The sequence below is a fragment of the Pectinophora gossypiella genome, chromosome 6, assembly GCF_024362695.1.
Source record: "Pectinophora gossypiella chromosome 6, ilPecGoss1.1, whole genome shotgun sequence".
NCBI classification, from domain to species: Eukaryota; Metazoa; Arthropoda; class Insecta; order Lepidoptera; family Gelechiidae; genus Pectinophora; species Pectinophora gossypiella.
In genome coordinates, this window is record NC_065409.1 from 5,056,429 (window position 1) to 5,076,943 (window position 20,515).

Below are 20,515 nucleotides of genomic sequence, written 5' to 3' on the forward strand. Positions count from 1 at the left end.
AAAAATGATAGTCTTTCTTGTTGTAAACCTTTTCTGTCGTAAACTCTGAAATACTGGCTGTAATTTCACAAAAAAATTTTTTGAAGCCATTTATTGATTAAAAATATTGTATATTTATTTTTAAAGATGTTTTATGGCTGTAGCAAATAATTTTAACGAAATATTAGCCAGGTTCTTTAAACAAACGCTTAGTTTTGAATCAAAGAGATTTATTATAAATTATAACTTCAATGTAACGGCCAGCGGATGCATCCTAACATTTTATCCTAAATATATTTGGCATGTCAGTGGCACTCAAACTCAATGCACTCAAAGGCAATTTAATGGCACTCAATGCATACATTTAACGGCCTACGTGGTTGAATGGTTAGAGCAGCGTTGGGCTCTCGATCTGAGGTTGTCTTGGTTTCGATTCCCGGTGGGGACATACTGGCATCATAAACATCACTTTATGATCCTTAGGACGTTCCAGGCTGGCCGATTGTTCGAAAGTAAAATGATTCGTGCTGCGGAGGCGAGTCAGTCCTGGCTGTTATTTTCTTAAGTAACTATGTAGTCGTTACACGAGCAATATGGTGCTCTTGGTGGATCAATAATAACTTTGGCACCAGAGTTGATGAGGTCGGTCATTGACCTCTGTAGGAATCTATCGACAAAACGACCTTAGCAAGTTAGTATCAATATACACATTCTGTTAATACTATCTTGCTAAGAGTATTTTGTCGATAGGTACCTACACTGGCACTTCCACCAAAAAATGTTTATAACTTTTGAACGACAGACCGACAAATGTTGGTATTTGGCGACAAATTTCGACAAATTATCAGTCATTTTTTCTGTGTAGTCAGTATCCCGATCCGTGATGGTGGCAGTGCCAGGTTAAGGGACTCGTACGGTCACGAGCATTAATATGTATACACTTTGGTACCATGTCACATTAACTTTTTTGACAAATTGAACTGTAAGTCTCACTAAATGTCAAATATGTTAGTGCGACAGAGTCCTAAAGTGGGTACACTATATTGCTCATGGCTGTACCTATATAAAATAAATTCAATAATCTTGGTATTTATTATTTTTATTCTCTTTAACAACACATACTCAATATTTTACAGAAACGTATATGACAATCAGAGTAGTAACATAGTAATAGGTTTAGTATTTAAATGCGAATAATATTATTCATTTCAGTGTACCAATGTGATTCCACCAAACAAAATGATTGTAGTGGAATTTACAAATAGGGAATATGTTTAACGAAACATGCAGTAATTACAAGGTACAATTGCACAAGTTTGTGTCAAGCACATCAACTTAAAATAAGCAAAGTAACACTAACTTGAGCGATTAAGCTATCACATTTTGTAAAGGGTAACAATAAATAAGTTGTAACACGTAACATAATCACAGCGAAGTGAACATTGGCTAACAAAGAAAGTATTTATTTATTCCTAAAATTGGTTATCAATTAATGACTGAATTAACTTACTCGATCTAATGAGATCTTGTTATTTCCTAATTTAAATAAAAACGCCCATACGACGCGACAACTATTTTATTCACAATTTATTTACAAAACTGACTAGAAAGTCCTCTAAGGAGTTTATTTTCGTTTGTTTACACTTCTATCTCAATATGTTTAGTCTTAATTATATCAGCGAACGGGAGCTGCTGTGAGTCTGAAGCATTTGGCACATTCCCAGTTGAGAACTTAGAGACAGAGTAACAGAGTTCCTTAATCACTATATTATAATTCCTTCCGAGTGATAAAATCTGAATCCATTATGAATTAAACTAAACAGCAACCGCTTTGGCAGCAGTCAGTGCTTCCAATGGTAGTCTTCATTACATCGATAGGTAGGTACAATATTTACATCGAACATGATGGCTGTGGGGCTAAAATCGCTTACATAATACTCGTACATTAGTTAAACTTTTCCCTAACAATTACTTTAGTTTAAGCATATACGAGTAACAGTGTTTAAAATTTATTACGTCTATATTAAGTCCAGCTTACTTATTAAAATTCGAACGATCTTACATCGTCGACGTGATGTAATTCAAAGAAGTCGCACATCGTATACAACGGTTTACAAAACAGACATCGTTACCTAAGTAGAACACATACTGTCCGAAAATAGCCCGCCTACGCGGGGGTTACACTGTACACAGTTTCGACAAACTATGATACATTCACTCGATTACAAACGATTTTTCGATTACCGTCTTAAAATCTTTGGTGAAAGCTTAGAATCCGAGACTACGCTCTCCGCACTTCACTTCACTAGAATCATTAACACTAGGTTCATCACTGATGAGTCAGTTCGCGTGATAAGCTCCGCCGATCGCGACCGTGGTCGGTTTCAGTTCATTGTCGTTCTGGTTCGGCGGCGCTCTGTGAACCTTAAATGGGGGTAGGGAGCACTGTGAAGTCCTGGAGCGCGTTTTTGACGGTTTCGTAGATGGGGCGGTTCTCGTCGGGGCAGTAGCCGTCGGGCGAGCAGAGCGTCTGCAGCTTGGTGAGGTACGAGTCGAAGTTGTCGTGCGCCGGCTTGTCCCCGGGCGGCGGCGCGGGCGCGGCGCCGGGCGCGGCGGCGGGCGCGCCGCCCGGGATGCGCACGTGCTCCAGCAGCGTGATCACGTTGTTGCGCAGGCTCTCGTAGTACTCGTTCAGGTTGTTGTTGCGCTGCGAGATCAGCTGGTTCTCCTGCAAACAACGGAAAACGACCCTCAGTTGTCCATTCGATGTAAATATTCAAAATAATACGCACTTTCAGATAATGGCTCTTTCTTAATTTCTCAGAGTGGCTAGGACATTAGTATTAAGCAATTTAGTACTCACAAATGTTAGTAGCACTCAAAGTTGGATGTTTGAAGCCATGACTGTACCATCTACGTTATCAGAAAAATATTGCGTTAAAGGTAGTTTGATAAAGAAAGGGGTTTCGAATGGTTGAGAAAACATAATGGGTAAGAGCGATTTCACATAAAGGCGTTTTAGTTGTGGCTGTCGCGTGAGTATGACAGTAACTAGCGTAGAAGCCGTTTGGCGATAGCTTCGCGACTAAGATGCGCTGGAGTTATGATTCCGTTGGTGCACCGCTTGTAACGTGAATGAAACGGCTATATGTGAAAGCGCTCTAATAGCTTTTAATGACGTACCCTCTCGCCGTGGCTGAGGTGTGTCTCCATGGCATTGATGTCGGACTTGAGGCGCATCATCTGGGACTCGACGCGCGCGTTCTCGCGCTGCAGCTCTGTGATCTCCTGCTCGAGGGTCATCAGGTCTTCGCCGTTCCCTGTTTGCATGTTCATCTCCATACCTGCCGAGTTGGGAAGCAAAGTTATTATTTATTCGATCAGAAATCAACTAATAAAAGAAAATCGAAGAGTAATATTTGTTTAAGGCAAATAATTACATTACAATTAGTAGGTATTCTTAACTAGGTAAATTTAAGCTTCAAGTTCAAAATGACGACTATAGCTTATAGTAAAGAAATCGTAACTAGAAAGGTAAATAAGGTGACGTACCCGAATAAGGTTTGGGGTACAGCGGTGTGATGTCATCAGGGTACTTCGGCTTCTTGGGCTGTGGCGTGGGGGTCGCGGCGCCGGCTACGGGGCAGCCAGACAGCGAGCGGTGCGTGAGGAAGGAGCCGTTGATGTGCCCCGAGCCGTCACAACCCGGTGTGGGGCAGTTCACCCCGTCGAACTTGATAGCCGACGCCGCCGCCGCCACTGCTGCCTTATGCTGCTCCACCGTACCCCCACTCTCCAACACCCGCATTTTGTTGCGATTCGCAATCGGACATCCCGAGGCACTGCACGACAAACAATAAATTAATTTCAAGTGTCAAAATTTTTACGACAGTCTATTTTACAACTAAAACATTACATCTACGAAACAAACTATTGTACACTCCACATCGAACTACCTTCGTCTTACCTTCGATGCGATAAGAATTTCCCTGTAGCGTGTCCAGATCCATCACAGCCCGGTATAGGGCATCTAAGCAGCGTGGAAATATCAAGAAACTTATTGTAAACGGATTATAGTGACGCATCATGACCTGACTTTTCAGAGTGAGATTTAATAATAGGAACGTCTGGTTAGACTTAAATTATTCAAGGGCATTGTAATGTGACGTACCTACAGCCACCTACACATGTTCCAATGACATGCCTGTATATTTTATGACGTGTTATGCAAACAATGATTCGAAAAAATGTTATTGTATCGTAGCAAATCAATGCAGACCCGCGGCCGAGTTTCAATAGCTCATTTTATGCATTAGCGACTGCACTTGAATGTACTCGGCGAGTGCCAACACTCGTTTCCAACTAATGAATAGCGCAACATTAAACTGCAAAGATGCATCACACATCTAATATCGCTTTAGAATAAATATACCTACGCCAATTCATATGCAAATTAGTAATAAATAACATTTTATTAGGCCATAGGGCTTGCCAAGTTAACGGAGAATGTTTAACGCAAGTTACTAAAACTTTGACTGAGGATTGTTAATACAGTATATTTAGGTATTACTATATTAACTATCTTAACTCATGATATATTTCCGCGCAGTGACGTCTGATTCGATTAAGTACTAGAACATTGGTCTCACCTGAGCGGTTCGGAGTCTTGCCCATCTCTGGGCTTGCTCTTAGGTTTGTTGGCGCGAGGGCAGCCGGAGAGCGAGCGGTGTGACGAGTAGTTGCCGGTGACGTGGCCGGAGCCGTCACAGCCAGGAGTCGGGCACTTCAGCTCCTGAGAATGCGGCTGCAGCTGCGAACGGTCGGCGCGCGGACACCCGCTCAGGCTGCACATATACAAACTGCTTACAATGCCGTGGTAGGGTCATTACTTGCACCTTACAATTATATTATTCGATATCTTAATTACATTTGTTTTTTTTTGTAAACTTAAGTGAGAATACCTTTTAAATAAAGTTGTGGTTTTTGCCATTAGAGTATGTACCAATTACGATACGCTTATTTTACGCTTCCTTGTTGATTGATGCTTGTTGCTACTGACAAGTGCCAAAATACTAAAGCGTAAAAACTATCTATTACATTTATTTATTTGTTTAGCGATTTTACAATCTAACGTAGTGAAACGTTCGTTTGCAGAAACCGTAGCATGTTTTATACGTTTATTATTGTTGTAACATTCAATATTATATGAACATGGCAGTCCGCAATTATGGCATTCGATGAGGGTCTTTTCAGACTACGTTCCCAAAAAAAAAAAAATAGATGGCGCTGTACAAAGTTGGTTTCGTTTGACCTTCTAATTTCATGCATAATAGACATATGCATCTTTTATCTTTATATTTGAGTACCTACTTATAAATGATGAGCCTTGTTATTACACCCAGGCACAACAAGTCTTCCACCCATTATTAATCTGATCAAAATAAAGAGAAGCAATATAGGTAGCAACATAATTCTATACCATATCTGATCCAAATATCAAGCAACAATTAATTTTATATAATGCCTCTGCTATTACATTCTATTTTTGAAAATTACGTCATCTATATTGTTTTTGGGACGCGTAGCCTGAAAAGTCCCGCATTGCAATAGCATTTGCTTGCAACTCGGTAACTATGTAAACACTATAGAGTCTATACGACAAGAAATGTTTCAATTACAATGCATTTTAATAAGCAAGTGGAGCATCTTGATTTAATTTTAGACTCTACGCGTTCGGCTACGTCGTTACGCTCACGGTTTTACAATATAGAGTATGTTTATGTCCATATGAAACTGTAACTAAAATAGCCACCTATAAGCCACCTAATGTTCACTGTAGCGTGCCCATGTGTGGTCGTATCGAGAAAAATACGCTAATTGTTGAATAAGGGACTTTCCGGGCTATGTTCCTCAAAAACAATATAGATGGCGCTGTACAGTCATGAGCAATATAATGTACCCACTTTAGGACTCTGTCGCACTAACATATTTGACATTTAGTGAGACTTACAGCTCAATTTGTCAAAAAAGTTAATGTGACATGGTACCAAAGTGTATACATATTAATGCTCGTGACCGTACATAAAACGCCTAGAGCCCTCTAAGAGTGACCTCGGTGAACACTATATAAGGCTCTGGACGTTAACCTAGTACGGTCACGATTAATACGTATACACTTTGGTACCATGTCACATTAACTTTTTTGACAAATTGAACTGTAAGCCTCACTAAATGTCAAATATGTTAGTGCGACAGAGGGTGTATATAGGGTCGCATAATCGACATGGAATATATCAATACTCAATATAAAAGTTAAAACACATAACACGACATAAGTTCACGACTATATTCCCAATTGGGGTAGTCAGAGGCACATAAAATAATGGAAAAGTTAATAGATACCTATAAAAAAGAAAGTGTAGTATTTTTGTGTACATAACATAACAAAGAATGACTGTTCATTGTTTGTTTTTCTTCTTTCAAAGTGATTTTGATAACATTTCTAAATGAACTAGGTAGGTAGGTCCATACTAACAATGGTATCATTTCGTCAACATAATCGAACATAATTACTTATTTGTCGCCTATTATTCTAACAGGATAATACAAATGGAGTTTTTAAATGAACTTTTTGAAATGAGGAAAATTAACAGGCGTCAAGTTATACATCTACATACATACATAAACTTACTCCTTTAATCCCTAATGGGTCGGGCAGAGCCAAGCCCCAAACGCCCAAGTTTTATATCTCCTGTATGAATTAACATACTTAAGTACCTACTATAATGCGTAAACTAAAGATTTTTTCTAAAAGCCTACTAATTGTTCTTTTGATAACGATATTTGGTACGGCATTAATACTTTAGTAGTATCTAGGTTAAGATAAATGTGAACTAGCTATTTAATAAACAATCTGCATCATTAATTAAACTTAAGAAAAGTTTGAAATTGATAACTTTGCAATAGAAATCAATTTATACACTTGTTTTAGCGCGCGCCGTAAGTCCCTATAATACTCTGTGTTTGGTTTATGGAACATTTGCAAAGTTCTAGATTTTTCAGTATTATTTCATACTTATTATACCAACCTACATATCCAGATATATTCAGTGACGCAGTACGTTTATTTATTCATTCATAAGAATGATAAATATGTTACAAGGTTGATACAATTTGTTTGACGGGTCTCTGAAGAATCAATAATAAAACAGATAGGGAGCAGTCTTCAAATTTTGCATACTTAATAGGTAGGTGCTTAGTCAAAAATATGAATGGTCAAATACTTTTTTCTCTAAATAAAGTACGTAGGTTTAAGATTTACTATATTAAAGAAAAAAATAAAAATGGTAAGTTTTATTTATTTATCAGTCAATTTAGAAAGTATTTGTATACTTACCTAATAGTTAGTTAAGTAGGTACTAAAATACTAGGTAAGATATTTGTCTTTGTTTAAAATCAGTAAGTATGTGTTTAGCTCACAATTAGCAGAATCCTAATGAAATTATTCAGTGCATGTCAATTATTTGGAATTTTCATTGTAAAGATCGACGTGAAAATTGCTACATGAGCGAGCTGTTTATAAATACTCTGTGATGTTAAAAGTTTGTCATTTAAAAGTTTTCAAACATAATATTATAATTAGTGTGCATTAAAGTGTATATGTATTAGTCAATAGATTTTCAATTTGTTCGTATACGCGAGCGAAGTTGTGAGTTTCAATGTTCTTTTGACGTTAGTGAGGTTAAAATAAGCATGTTAGTGGAAGCTGATTGCACGGAAGTGGCCGCTTGCCTGCGATGTGTTGCGAAGTTGCCGGATATGTGTCCCGACCCGTCACAGTTCTCCACCGGACACTGGATCAACTCCTTGGTCGGGTCCCGCCGGTAAATCAATTTACCATAAAACTCCTCTTGAATAAAGCTAAACAAAAAAGAAACACAAATAAAAACTACAAAAAAGTTTTAAAACAAAAAAGGAAATAAGCGAAAAGTTTACAAAAAAAGCGAAACAAAACGCGCTGTCTTGGTATAAATAGCTCACAATATCAAAAGGTAGCGCCGACAGTATAAAAGTGTGACCTTAATGTTATTTATATCAGCCCATTTTGGTCTACTAAAGTCATTAACCCACTGCAAGTGTATAATCTAATGTTTCATTAAAGTAGCGTAAACTAAACGCCACATCCGAATGGTCGTTATCTGCCTGCGTCAAGCGTGGTGAAAAAGTTTACAAAGTTATTGTTACTTCTTTAGCATTGTTTTGTTTGTCTCGAATAATCGATACGATTTGTACGTAAAGTTGTACAAAAAGTTGTTAAAAGTTAGTAAACTTACCTGTTGCGATGCATGATTGTAGTTTTCATTACTTTTACACTTAAAAGTAGCACAAAACACTAATAGTTTGTATCTTATCTTCCACTGAATTGTCTGTGAACTTGCAAAACACTCAGCGTGGTGCGCGCCTGCGCGGGCGCCGGTTTAATTTTGGACTGCTTGTACGCTGCGTGACATAAGCCGCGTTCGGATTCACACACCGGTAAAACATCTTTCATCTCTTTTACTCACCCTAACTTTGTAACACCTGCTTTTGTAGAAGTTTAAAAGAATGACAAAAGATTTCACTCGTGTTATTTAAAACATACATGAGTTTTATTAATCATAATTCCAAACAAACTTAATTAACTTAAACAAAGTTAAGTATTTTCAATTAGTTTAGGTAACTTAGTTATTCATTATTTACAAATTTTAAATTTCCTATAAGGTATAAGAGATTATAAGAATATTATTATTTACGTATATTTAAATCATGGACGATTTAAATAAATTGTTTGCATTGATAGAGTATTTTAAATTATATCATTTATACTGATATTCATATGTTTTTGCAGTATATCTCCAAAAATAAGTATAACTGAATAAATAAATAAGTTTAATTTAATTAACACTGATTTATTAAAAAATAATTTTTTTAGTACCTATGAATGAACAACAAAGTTTTTTTTTTGCTGGAGAGGATATCCGAACACCAGAAGCGTCGTTAATGGCGGTCGCAGGACGCGCGCAAGTTAAAACGTCCTAGGCTTTTCGGCGGGAAACGGGAACGGGACAGTTGCTTTCTTCATTGAGTAATCTAAATAATTAATACGAAGTGGTGTTTTGTGGTTAATGATCGCATTAAGTTGGTCAGAAGACATTCGCGAGTGTTATTATATTGGAGTATTCAATAAACAAAGTGTATCTGCCTATTTTCGCTTCGTGTCGGGAAGCCGCTTCATAACTCAAAAGTTTATGCGGACTTTTGAGTTAATTCGTTTGGGGTTCGGAGTAGGAGTCTACTCCGAGGGTGGGGGCTTAGGTTTCATCATCATCATTCATCACCTTTCATCATTTCATTAATCATCAAGAAAAAAAAATACGTAAGACATGGCTGTATGGGCATAGTTCCCTTTGCCTTACCCTTCGGGGAAAACAAAAAAAAAAAAAAAAATTAAAACGTCCTACGTCTCATAAAACTAAAGTTTCAATTTAAGATTTATGCCGGTTTTGATAAGTTTCATTTAAAAAAATCGTTTAAGATTTATATATTATTAAGTAATAAGTTGCTGCATTCCCTATTACGTCACCCGTGAGTTGATCAACAATGCGACAAAATAAAGGAAAAGTTTTGTCGTTTACGATTACTGGATGGATTTTGTATTTAAAACTGGGTTATGTTTCAAACACGTTTCACGTAGCAGTTGAAGTATGTCGTCTACTTGAGTTGCCTGCGTAAGGAATGTTTAGATTCTTTTTTTAGCCAGAAATACGTCTTACGTAAAAGTTTCAAAACTTTATAAAATTACGTACCTACGAAGCAAACAATTCGACGGTTTTCGGCCGTTATATAGGAGATAAAGAGACTGGTACGATTTTAGACTGTATTATAAAGGCATATGGCCCACGAGGACTATCCATGAGTGTTTACGCTCTATCTAAGCGATGAATTCATGATAATCATACTTTATCATGAATCATGATTATTTAATAAAGTAGTTATCGAGACATCTATTAATCATTGTAGCGTGTAACTATTATATTACTTATTTCGCTTTCAGTTTCGTGTAAAATACTTGCTCTACTGTCAATTTCGATTCGTCCAAAGTTTATATATTTTATTCATGTTAATAAATCTTATTTATATCTAATCTTAGACAATTGTACCAGTAGGTATTTACTTGAGTACCTATAAAAAGTTTTTCGGGTTGAGATTTAATGATTTCGAGGAATTATGGACAAAACTACTTTTGAGCGGTTCTATCCAGATTTTTTCTGGAATGTTTTATGCCACGTGGTCTTAACGCCCGAGATTTTTTGCATCCTTAGGCACGAACCGACCGCGACCCTATTCTTTGCGGCTACAAATGGATGCAGGTACCTACACCTACCTACTTAGAGGGTTTTTATTCACCCTGTAGTTTTTGGAAAGGATTCTATGAATGTAATGTCATTTATTGCCGAGTTATTAGAAAAATAAATGGCTATTAGGGCCTATTCTTATCGATTTTATTGTTTGTTGCACGTGACGTGAGGATTTTACCTTGTACCTACCTAAATATTAACACAATTATATACCTACTTGGGTACGTAATTTTGTTTATAGCGTAGACCAGCGTAGTAATTTGTACGGTTCCAATCTCAACGATTCTTAGTTGGAATTTTAATGTTTAGAAAATTATGTTATTTATTATACTTAGTAGGTTTTAGTACGTATATTATTAGGATTTATTGTTATTATCCATAAGTAACTATACATTACATATTTCCAGTAAAATTAGACTTAAGTACCTAGTAGCATTTTGTGAAAATTGTAGCACTATCTCTCTGTTATTTATGGATCTTAACACTACGAGTATAAGGTGTTGTTAGAAATTTTACTTTGGTAGGTACATACCTAGATGTTTTTCTACCATTTTAGAAATCAAAATGGTTGAGTTATTATAATACAGTTCATTTAATATGTGTGTATTCCTCTTTACAGTCTGCAAATTAAATTGTCATGACGGGTCTATGAATGCATATTAGTTTCCTTTACAATAAATAGTATAACCTAAGCAGTAAATACTAAAGGTAGTTTATTAATTAGTGTACAAAGTTGCTAGTCAGTTAGTTTAAAGGGTATTCTCCACTTAAGTTAGTAGTTCTACTTCTAATAAACCAGTAACTCAATAGGCTAGTTTCCAACTAGTCAAATCAGTTATTTTTTGCTAAACATGAAAATACGAAAATATTACGGAATTTGTACCTATAAATCATAAAAAACGCGATAAAATGTCGCACTTATTATGAAATATTTCTTTATTAAATTCATAAATAAGTTTAATAGAAATAAAACGTTTTTTGTCACCTTTAGACCTGTCTTTATTTAGTAATCAGTGTTTATAATTTATTTTTGAATTGCAGAGAGCATGTTCACTTTTTATGAGCTGAAGTTTTAGAGTCAAAGTGAATAACGATGTTCCATTTGCTTGTCACAAGCCTTCCGTTATCAAATGGAGAACTTCCTATCAATTGATAAAATAAATTTCGTCTACCTGTTTATCTATTGATAGGAGGCATAGAGATAAGCTTATCGCGTTAAAGCTCCAATAGTCCTATCAGTACAAAGTTATTTATTCAGAGATTGGTGGCTGAGCTTTTAAGGCAAGAAGCTTAGAAGCCCAATTGCCATCTAGAGCTGTTAATCAAGCTCTCCGTTGGCAGGCGCAGTGCTTGAAGTCACTAGTCTCTTATTAGACTCCAGATATCTTTTTTTTTACCTTGCCTTATTGTAGATTTGCCTCGGGCAGCATTCACGCTCGGGCTGTATCACCGGGGAGTGTTTAGATCACATTCAGGGTAAAGTTAGTAATTATCACCTGCTGTCTTTGGGCTTGTCGTGCGGCGCGTGCGGCGGGGGCATGTAGCAGGGCGGCGAGTAAGGCGGCGCGTGCGGCGGGTACGCGGGCGGCGGCGGGTACGCGCCGCATTGGTACTGGTAGCCCCCGTAGCCTGCCGCCGCCGCCGCCGCTGCGTAGTCCGGCTGGCCTAGCCCGTACCCCGCCACTGGGTGCGGACTCACGCCTCCGTAACCTGGTCGCAAAGGAGTTCACATATGAGTCATTTCATGCATTGTGTTCAGGGCACATCTACCTAATAATTGAAGTCCGCCAATTGCCTTTATGTATGATAACTATGCACATAGTAACACGAAAGGAAATTTTCCGTCGTCTTATTTGTGTAAAGACGATGGCGTCAGATCGGTACCTCTACTTGCTCTCTTGTTAAATTATAAATGGGTTTGCTCTTGACCTCAATCTCATTGACGAAACAAGCTTGCTTTAAACGTAGCTTTGTAGGTATTCCATAATAGACTAGTTTTCAACTAAGTAGTCAAAACACGAAATTACTAAAACACAAATTCCAATTTGTATGAAAAAGCACACTGTGACGTCATAGAAAACGTGATAAAATGTCGGACTTATTATTACGATTTTCTCAATTAACATTCATAAATAAGTTAATAGAAAAAAGAAAATGTTTTCGTCAGTTTTAGATCTGTCTTTATTTAGTAATCAGAATTTCATAATTTATCTTTGAACTAGGAAACTACCCAATTCTCTCCGCGTACTTAACAGAAAATGGTGCATGAAATTTTACTTCTTTTCTAACCTTTTGGCGCGTTAGCTGGAATGTTTTATTTACTTACTTATCTATTATTATAGTATTTTATGCAACAGTTGTATAAGAAGGGTCAAAAAATGCGAGTGGCGTGAGTTGCGATGTGAGCCTTGGCGAACATCGCAATAAGAGACGCCACGAGCATTTTTTGACCTAGTTATACAACGTTGCATACAATACTTTTTCTACGACGACGTAATTTTAAACGAAACACAAAAATTTTCCAATTTATTTTCCAACGCGCGGGAAAATGGCGGCAAATGTATACTTTTTTTTTATAGTATATCTATGGCACCAAACAAAGTAAAGGTGCCAGTTTCCAGGTAAAAAAAAAAAAACAACAACAATGCTTTTTTGGCGACATTATAGTACAGTTACACTTTGTAAACAATGCTTTTATAGGCCATAGAGCGTACACTTTTTCAAAGAGTTTAATTATGTATGTACTTATATTAGACTTTTTGGTTATTTAGTAGAAAATTTTTTTTAACTATAATTATAAATAACTATTTAAATATATTTCCTTGTTCGAAACGTCCAACAATGTACTTAGGTAAATGAATTTACCTAAGATTACTTATTGAAAATAATTGTCTAGTGAGTGATAGAAAAAATAGAATGGTATCATAAACTAAAGTGTGTGAATTGAAAACATTTCAAAACCCAAAGTTGTCGTTTAGAAGTTACGTACGTTTTCTTAGAAACCACAGGCCTAGCAACGGTTACCATAAACAGAAGCGCCTGCTGGTTTAGATTAGCAACATTACTGCGCGGCACATATTGCGGTGAGAGATCCGTACGGCGCTGCACTGGGGTGATTACCGTGGTCGCGTTTTAATTTGTACGACGTGTTTTACTGAGCCGTGCAGGGGGCACTTACCCCCTGCTAATGCCGACGTGAAATATGGAACATGTACGTCTACGGGATTAAATATCAGCCATAAGGAACATAAGAATTTGTATAAATTAAGGTATTACGAAAACGGAGGACAATTTTCAACATATCCATTGTAGGTATCCAGGTATTGTACAAGTTTTTCTTGAATAACTTACCAGCTGGGTCTCGATGGTATGCTTCAAGGTAAGGATGGCTGCCTCCACTATCTGGTGTCGATTCTCGACTATATGAGACTCCACCAGGGAATCCGCGGCTGTTGGCAAAATAAGTTCAAGATGACATAAAGAACAGGTAGTAAAGTACTATTTGCGATGTATAGAAAACGACAGCGCACAACATTCGTGAATGGTTTCAGATGGAAATTGGCTGGAATGTTACGTGCAGGTGCCCTAAGCCTCGAGGTTAGTAAGACTCCGGTGGAAGTGCATAGAGCCTACGTGAAACAGAATGCCTCACCTATGTGGTAAACGGGACACGCTAAGGTCGAGGGTCTGGCCCTGCGGACTGGGCACCTGGGGGCTGGCGGTGAGCTGGGGCGAAGCGCCCGGCTGCGGACTGCCTCGGGCTCCGCCCCCGCTGCCGCCACCGGCGCTTGTGTACACCGGTGATGCATATGGACCCTGTTATACAAAATTTACCTTTAGCACATTGACTGAGGATTGGGAAAAAGGTTTTTGTCGTGAGTGTATTAAATTTTTCTTTTTGAAGTTATAAAGCTATTTGAAAATTGTATGTTTAAGCAGGATCATTAAAATTTTAGGGTCAGATAGTTGTGAATGTTGAGTCCTCACCTGTGGACTACCACTAGACGTGGACAGATCAATGGCTGGACGGGGGTCGCGCGGGTCGCGGGGCGTGGGACTGCGCGGACGCTGCGCTTGCGCCGCGGCGATCTTCACCGACAGGTTGATCGCCGAGAAGCCTGGGGGCACCGGCGCCATCGCGCTCACGCCGCCTACTCCGCTACTCGCTTCGTAGTGGTACATTGGTCTAGAGAGAAACCGAGCGTTCAAGACCAACAGTCATGTTAAAATACGAGCACCGAGCAGCTGTTTTTCGACCAATCTGACTCATTCTAAACGTGACAAGTTTCCATACCGACAATAGATTTTGTAATATTTTTTTTTGTCCACAGAGTAGCAAGATTGGGGTGAGTTGGAGGCGAATCCCGTTTACCACTTACGTAGGTTAGCTGAGAGCGTGCATAGGGTTGTGTCTTTGTGACGTATGACGTACCTAGGGTAAATGGGCCCGGAGGTGGTCTCCTCGGACTGGTCGGTTTTCATGGGCGTGGGGAGGTGCGGGTCGTGGTATCGGTCCTCTTCCCAGCCGTACCGCTGCGGGCACTGCGCAGGGTCGTACCGCTCGAACGCCGGCGCACCCTCGTAGCACCGTTCATACCCGTACCGCGCTTCGTTCATTTGACTACGGGGAAATTTGATACTTCAACATACTAAGATATTTTAGATTATCGAACACCTATCAGACAATTAAAAAAGGGTTTACACTTAAATATTATGTTACAAAATAAAAACAAGACGAAAAGAAAGAGTAGTTGTTCACAGCCAATCTTACTTTTCATTCACGAATGTTGAGCGTCGTCATTGCTTCGGATTTTCTCTAAATTGCTATAATATAACATTACCCAATTTGTCATTTAGGACAATTTGATTATAACTTTTGAGTCTCGAAAATGGGCGAAAATAGAAGCTTCACAAAGTATTTTCAATTTAAACTCAAATTATGGATCACAACATACCTAATTAGATAATTACAGTTTTGTGTCAAAAATCATTCATAAGTATCACTTAAGTATAACTTAAGAATTATTTGAAAAGTGCAACAAAACGGTAGCATAAACGGCCACAAATTATAAAGAATTTCATAAAGCCTTAGTAAAACTGATGACATTGACTATACCTAAATAAATGTAATGCATGGGACAGTTAAAACTATGGCGCTCAGCGACTAACAAACTAGGGTGGGTCGTCGTGCGTTTGTTTCATAATTGCTGTCGCGACGACTGTCCGCCGCCGTCAAATTTGGGGCCGAATTTTTATTTCTTTTGTGACGTGACTTATGTTTTTAACTACTCGGCAAACAAAGGGTACAGACCTGTAGGAGCGCACGTGGTCGTCGGGCGGGCGCTCGTACGGCGAGCGCTGGTCGGGTGGCGCGCCGTAGCCCGCGTGGCGCGTCTCCATCGCCGGGGAGTCGCGCTCGGCCTCCGCGGCCTCTCTCTTCGGCACGAGCAGGTCGGGGGCCTCGCGCTTCACGGCGGGGGGCGACGGCTCGCGCTCGCGGGGACCGCTGCTGCTGTCGGTCGTTACGGCGACCGGCGGGGGCGCTGGCACTAAGAACGTCAATGTTGTTAGCATTGCGCTTTCACTAACACAGTTGGCTCGACCATTATAGATGGCGATACAGCTCACCTATCACGTAGGTCTAACAGAAAGATCAGTGAGGTGAGGGTACTAAGTTTATCTAGCGATCAAAGAGCAAAAGTGCAGTCAGTGACCCCAGCGAATTATTTGTAAATACTTTTGAAATTATGAACCATTAATTGTCATAATTATAAAATTTATGTTTTTGTAGGTGTTTTTGGTCTATTAAAGAAACGACATATAACCAGGTCTTAAGTGCAACCAGTTAATTTATTACTTTCTGACTGGACTTTTGCACCTTATCCATCCTTCTTTTTTCTTTTCCACCTCTGACTAAGCCAATTGGGATATAGTAGTGAACTAATAATGTGTGAGGAATCCTCTCCAGGGAATTAGGGTCAGTAAGGTAAGTAGATGGACTTTTTTCCTGGCAGTCTTAGTGCATCTCACCATCTCATCTGATCTTTATCTGTGCATCTATTAAGACCCGTCAGTGTCTTAATAATCTCACTGTAAATGTAGTTATAAAATCCAACTAGATTAGTACCGGGTCGGATAAAGGTCTTCCTCAGGGTTTACTTAGTAGTCTTAACAATATACGTATATAAACGCAAAAAGGTCACTGACTGATTCACTCATCACGAAATTTCAGAAACTACAAGTGCTGGAGTCTCAAATTTTGCATGAAGGCTCCTTTTAGGATGTATAAGAAATTCAATCTCAAAGGGGCGGCAATGTTTGTATGAAAGATCTGTAGTTTTAATAAGGTTTCACGCGAACGTAGTCGCGGGTAACAGCTAGTCATTACGATCCTCAACAGTGATGTGTCATTCCGGAAAATGTTCCCAAAGTGCAGTATAAAGGCACAAAGGTTACGTAAAAAGAGCTTCATTACCTAGGTTTTAGGCAGAAAAAAGAACAATTTGACAAAAAAAAAAGCAGTTAGTGCCCTTACTATTAAAGAGCATTATTCCCACTTTGGGAGCATTTCTAGGAGCGACACATCACTAGTCCTCACCTGTGGGTCTAGCGCGCTGAGTGCGGGCGGCTGCCTTCCTGGCAGCGGCGGTGGGGCACCCTGAGAGGGAACGGTGAGTACTACGGTTGGAGCTGACGTGGCCGCGACCGTTGCAACCAGGCGTCGGACACTTCAATATTGTCTCGTGCAACGCCAAGACTGTACACACAGATTACCAACTTTATTACCACTTCTTTAGTAAATTATAGCGTTGATCAAGCGCTGTTTAGGTTTAAAGCTCCACTATTTTAAATCGTAAAAAATATTGCTAATAAACTACATACAGTCAACTAATTAAGTAAGATACCTACGTACTGATAAAACTAAAGAAATTCTTATATCTAATTTGCAAACTAAAATAAACTAAAATTTCTAGCAGTTCTATCTAATCTAAAAAATAAGAAAATATTGAAATGAAAGTCAAACTCTGCCCCTGAGAATAAATTGTATTAAACAAAATAAACATCGCAAACAATATTAAAACAAATAATAAAATACGAATTTGAATAATTTATCGTCAACTTTGGCAATACTTACTCTCCGGTGTAACTTTATCCTTTCTTGGACATCCTGACAGACTGAGGGAGCAAACGATCAACTTGTCAGTAAAGTATTGATACAAACATCTCTCTCTACCTATGCTTATGAACTTTGTTTCGGATAATTTATTACTCAACTTTAGACATAAACAAGAAACATGTCTATTTAACCAGTCAACGAACGGCTCAGCTGTTTTAGGTGTAACTATGACAGGTATATATACCAGGCGTTAAGAATGCGGCGTCTCTGCGTTTGTTACGCTGAAACTGTGCTGAAATACATGTTAATCATCGGGACTCACCTCCTGTGGTGTGTGTAGAGGCCGGTGACGTGGCCCTGCCCATTGCAGCCGGGTGTAGGACACTTGTTGCCTTCTGTGAACAAATCGACCGGGTCGTGAATTAGTATTTTCCTAATCATCGGGCGGGGGCGTGCGCGATCGATACGCCGGGCGTGCCGGCCGGGGCGTACCTGCGCGGCCCCGCCCAGCCGCCGCCCCCACCCCGGCAACTCGCAAGAAAAAATAAAGAACTCCAGGCGGCTGCGCGCGGACTCACAATTTTTCTTTCAGGAGAAGGGGGGCGGCGCAACGCCCCGCCTACTCCCTGACCCGTTTTTATTGCGCGTCGCCCGAACATAAACCTAGCTATCACCAGCAATACGAGGAAAACATTTAGGTAGGTATCTTATATACGATATCGGCGTAGGTGGAGTCTCGGCTTACTCTAAACGTCGAGCACTGAATTATGAGGGACATCTTACAAATGAGCCATGATTTGTTGCCAGGGTTTGTAAAGAATTATAATCTGCTCCGGCGAGGAACGTTTCGAATACTCAATTTAAGAACCGTATTTTATTCGGAGATTTAGTATTATTCAGAACTAAATGCATAAGAACGTTTTGTTGTTAAAAATTAATGTAAGTGTACAGAGTAGAACCTGAAACTCGAGTCAAAACTGAGCGGCAGTAACATTACGAGATATCGGGGGGCGACCTTGAAACAAACTTGGAGTTAGTCGATAGCTTGGAGTTGTATGTTATAGTGACGTCGTTAAGGAAGTTGGAGGATGGCTGTTGGAGATGGTTGGGTCGTTGTTCTCTACGTCACTTCAGAAAGTGGTGACAACAATATCTACCATAAGTAAATTGTATCAAGAGAGTTACTTTAATAAATCACAAGATAAACTGTTATAATGATTTTTTACGTATTTTTGAGGCGTGGTGTACCTCTGTTTACAGGCGGAGAAAGCGCAGTGAGTGGGCGAGAGTCTCGTAGAGGCTGTGCGGTCGGCACGGAACGGGCTTCTTGCAAAGCGGACGCCGCTCGCGATCCTACCCCTGCCGGCTGCAGGACTGTGTACTGCTTCGATCCTTTGTGCACCGAACTCTTATCTTCACTTGAATACCCTCCAAATGGTTCGCTCGGCAAGGAAGACGAATGGATTCTGTGTTTGACCTCCGCCGGTGGTTTAAACGCTGATTGCGTCGAATATGGCAGCGCCGCCGTCGCCGCTTTGTACGCATTATACAACGACTGTTTATTCACAGTCACAGGTTCACTTTTACGCTTGTGTTTGTTCTCTCTGTCATCATCATACTTATCATCATTCCTATCCGACATGTCTATCTCTAACTCGTTGGAAGACGAATCGACAAGCTCGTCGAAATTTGGCGCATCGTAGTGGTTGGAGTATTTATGTTTATCGTATTCATCGCTGTTTCTGCCTCTATCTGATTTCTGCTGTTTTTTATCTCTGTCCTCACTATCACTGAGACCGTTCAGGGCATGCTCGTCACCTTGATGGCGCGTCGAGTAGCTTTTTTGCGAGGCATCAGCGCTTTCCGAAGACGGCGATGGGGAAGACGGTAGCATTTTGTCAGACCGTTTGTCGTCGAACAGGTTCTCGAAGCCGTTAGCGTCGTCGTTGTCGTCGCCGCTGTGGTTGGAGGTTCGCTCTCGGGACCAGCTGCCCGAGAGGGTTTTGAGAGCGGCCTGTGTTTCTCGTATGAGGGTCTCGTCGACTTCTTCGTGCGCGCGCGGGGGCAGCGCGGGGTGCGGGCGGTGCGCGGGCAGCGGTCGCCGGCGCGAGTCCGTTTCGTCGCGCCGCTCGTCGTCCAGAAGCCGCCGTCGCCGCTTGCCCACCACCTCTTCCTCCTCCATAGAGTCCGTGCTCTCAGCTCGTTCCACTCTTCTGTCGCTCACTCTGAACGTCTCCACATCCACGCCGAACTCCAGTCTTCTCTTGTTTATGTGTGACAACGACGACTGTGCAGGCAGAGGCGCCGTCCTGCAACAAACGGTCGTGTCAAATTTCACCCTGCACTATTGAACACTCGTAAAATACACAACAATATAAAAAAATAGAAATCACTGTACTTGCGATTCGATTTTTCATCCTCAATCACAATATTTTTACGCGGAAATGATTCTCGGCGTTTTCTATCGACGACATCAATTTGGAAGCACTCGGTTGTAAAGTTTAAATGCACAAAAATCGTTCCCACGTAAAAACCATTTCACTCAAGAGCTTTCAGACCAAATGAAAATTTTGATGTTGGTAAAGGTAATAAGGGTAAAATTATCAATTAGTAGGTAATGGTAAGTAAGTGACTGAGTTACAAAAGTTCATCAAATCCCAAATAAAATTTGACAAAATAATGGCGAAAATGTTTGGTTGGCGACCGATTCCGTCCGCACGCGACGACTGATTCGCGGCCCGGGCTTACGTTTTTACTGGTTGCAGAGGAGTATGCTAACTGTTATTTCACCACGCTTGTACAATCACTTTTCCGTATAATTCTAAAATAACTTTTAGAGAAAACATAACTTTGCATAAAACTTTTTAAGAAAGTTTTACATTCCTGTCAGAATATTTTTTCTTTTTACATTGCCTTTCAGCAATGTAAACATTCCAATGTTAAAAGAGGTAGTATACCGACATGAGGTATTAAACGAAAGAGATCGAGTAAGCTGTTTTTTGTAGTAGGTACCTTTTGATTA

At 39.8% G+C, this 20,515-nt stretch overlaps 2 protein-coding genes across 2 annotated transcripts in view; one reads left to right on the forward strand and one right to left on the reverse strand.

The window, feature by feature from the left end:
* Positions 1 to 20,515, forward strand: part of LOC126367488 (uncharacterized) — a 476,961-nt gene that overhangs the window by 10,955 nt on the left and 445,491 nt on the right. The gene's annotated exons all lie outside the window — the stretch shown is intronic.
* The window catches only part of LOC126367510 (myelin transcription factor 1-like protein), a 31,063-nt gene continuing 11,615 nt past the window's right edge, over positions 1,068 to 20,515 (reverse strand). The window contains exons 2-16 of the mRNA XM_050011055.1: positions 18,742 to 19,802; positions 17,816 to 17,888; positions 17,512 to 17,552; positions 16,975 to 17,133; positions 15,688 to 15,925; positions 14,809 to 14,997; positions 14,364 to 14,562; positions 14,029 to 14,192; positions 13,728 to 13,825; positions 11,873 to 12,086; positions 4,629 to 4,838; positions 3,947 to 4,009; positions 3,532 to 3,821; positions 3,163 to 3,323; positions 1,068 to 2,707 (exon numbers count right to left, since the gene is read on the reverse strand). Of these exons, the coding sequence (XP_049867012.1) occupies positions 2,405 to 2,707; positions 3,163 to 3,323; positions 3,532 to 3,821; positions 3,947 to 4,009; positions 4,629 to 4,838; positions 11,873 to 12,086; positions 13,728 to 13,825; positions 14,029 to 14,192; positions 14,364 to 14,562; positions 14,809 to 14,997; positions 15,688 to 15,925; positions 16,975 to 17,133; positions 17,512 to 17,552; positions 17,816 to 17,888; positions 18,742 to 19,802 (3,463 nt within the window). The 3' untranslated portion in view covers positions 1,068 to 2,404. The remainder of the gene's footprint in view (positions 2,708 to 3,162; positions 3,324 to 3,531; positions 3,822 to 3,946; positions 4,010 to 4,628; positions 4,839 to 11,872; positions 12,087 to 13,727; positions 13,826 to 14,028; positions 14,193 to 14,363; positions 14,563 to 14,808; positions 14,998 to 15,687; positions 15,926 to 16,974; positions 17,134 to 17,511; positions 17,553 to 17,815; positions 17,889 to 18,741; positions 19,803 to 20,515) is intronic.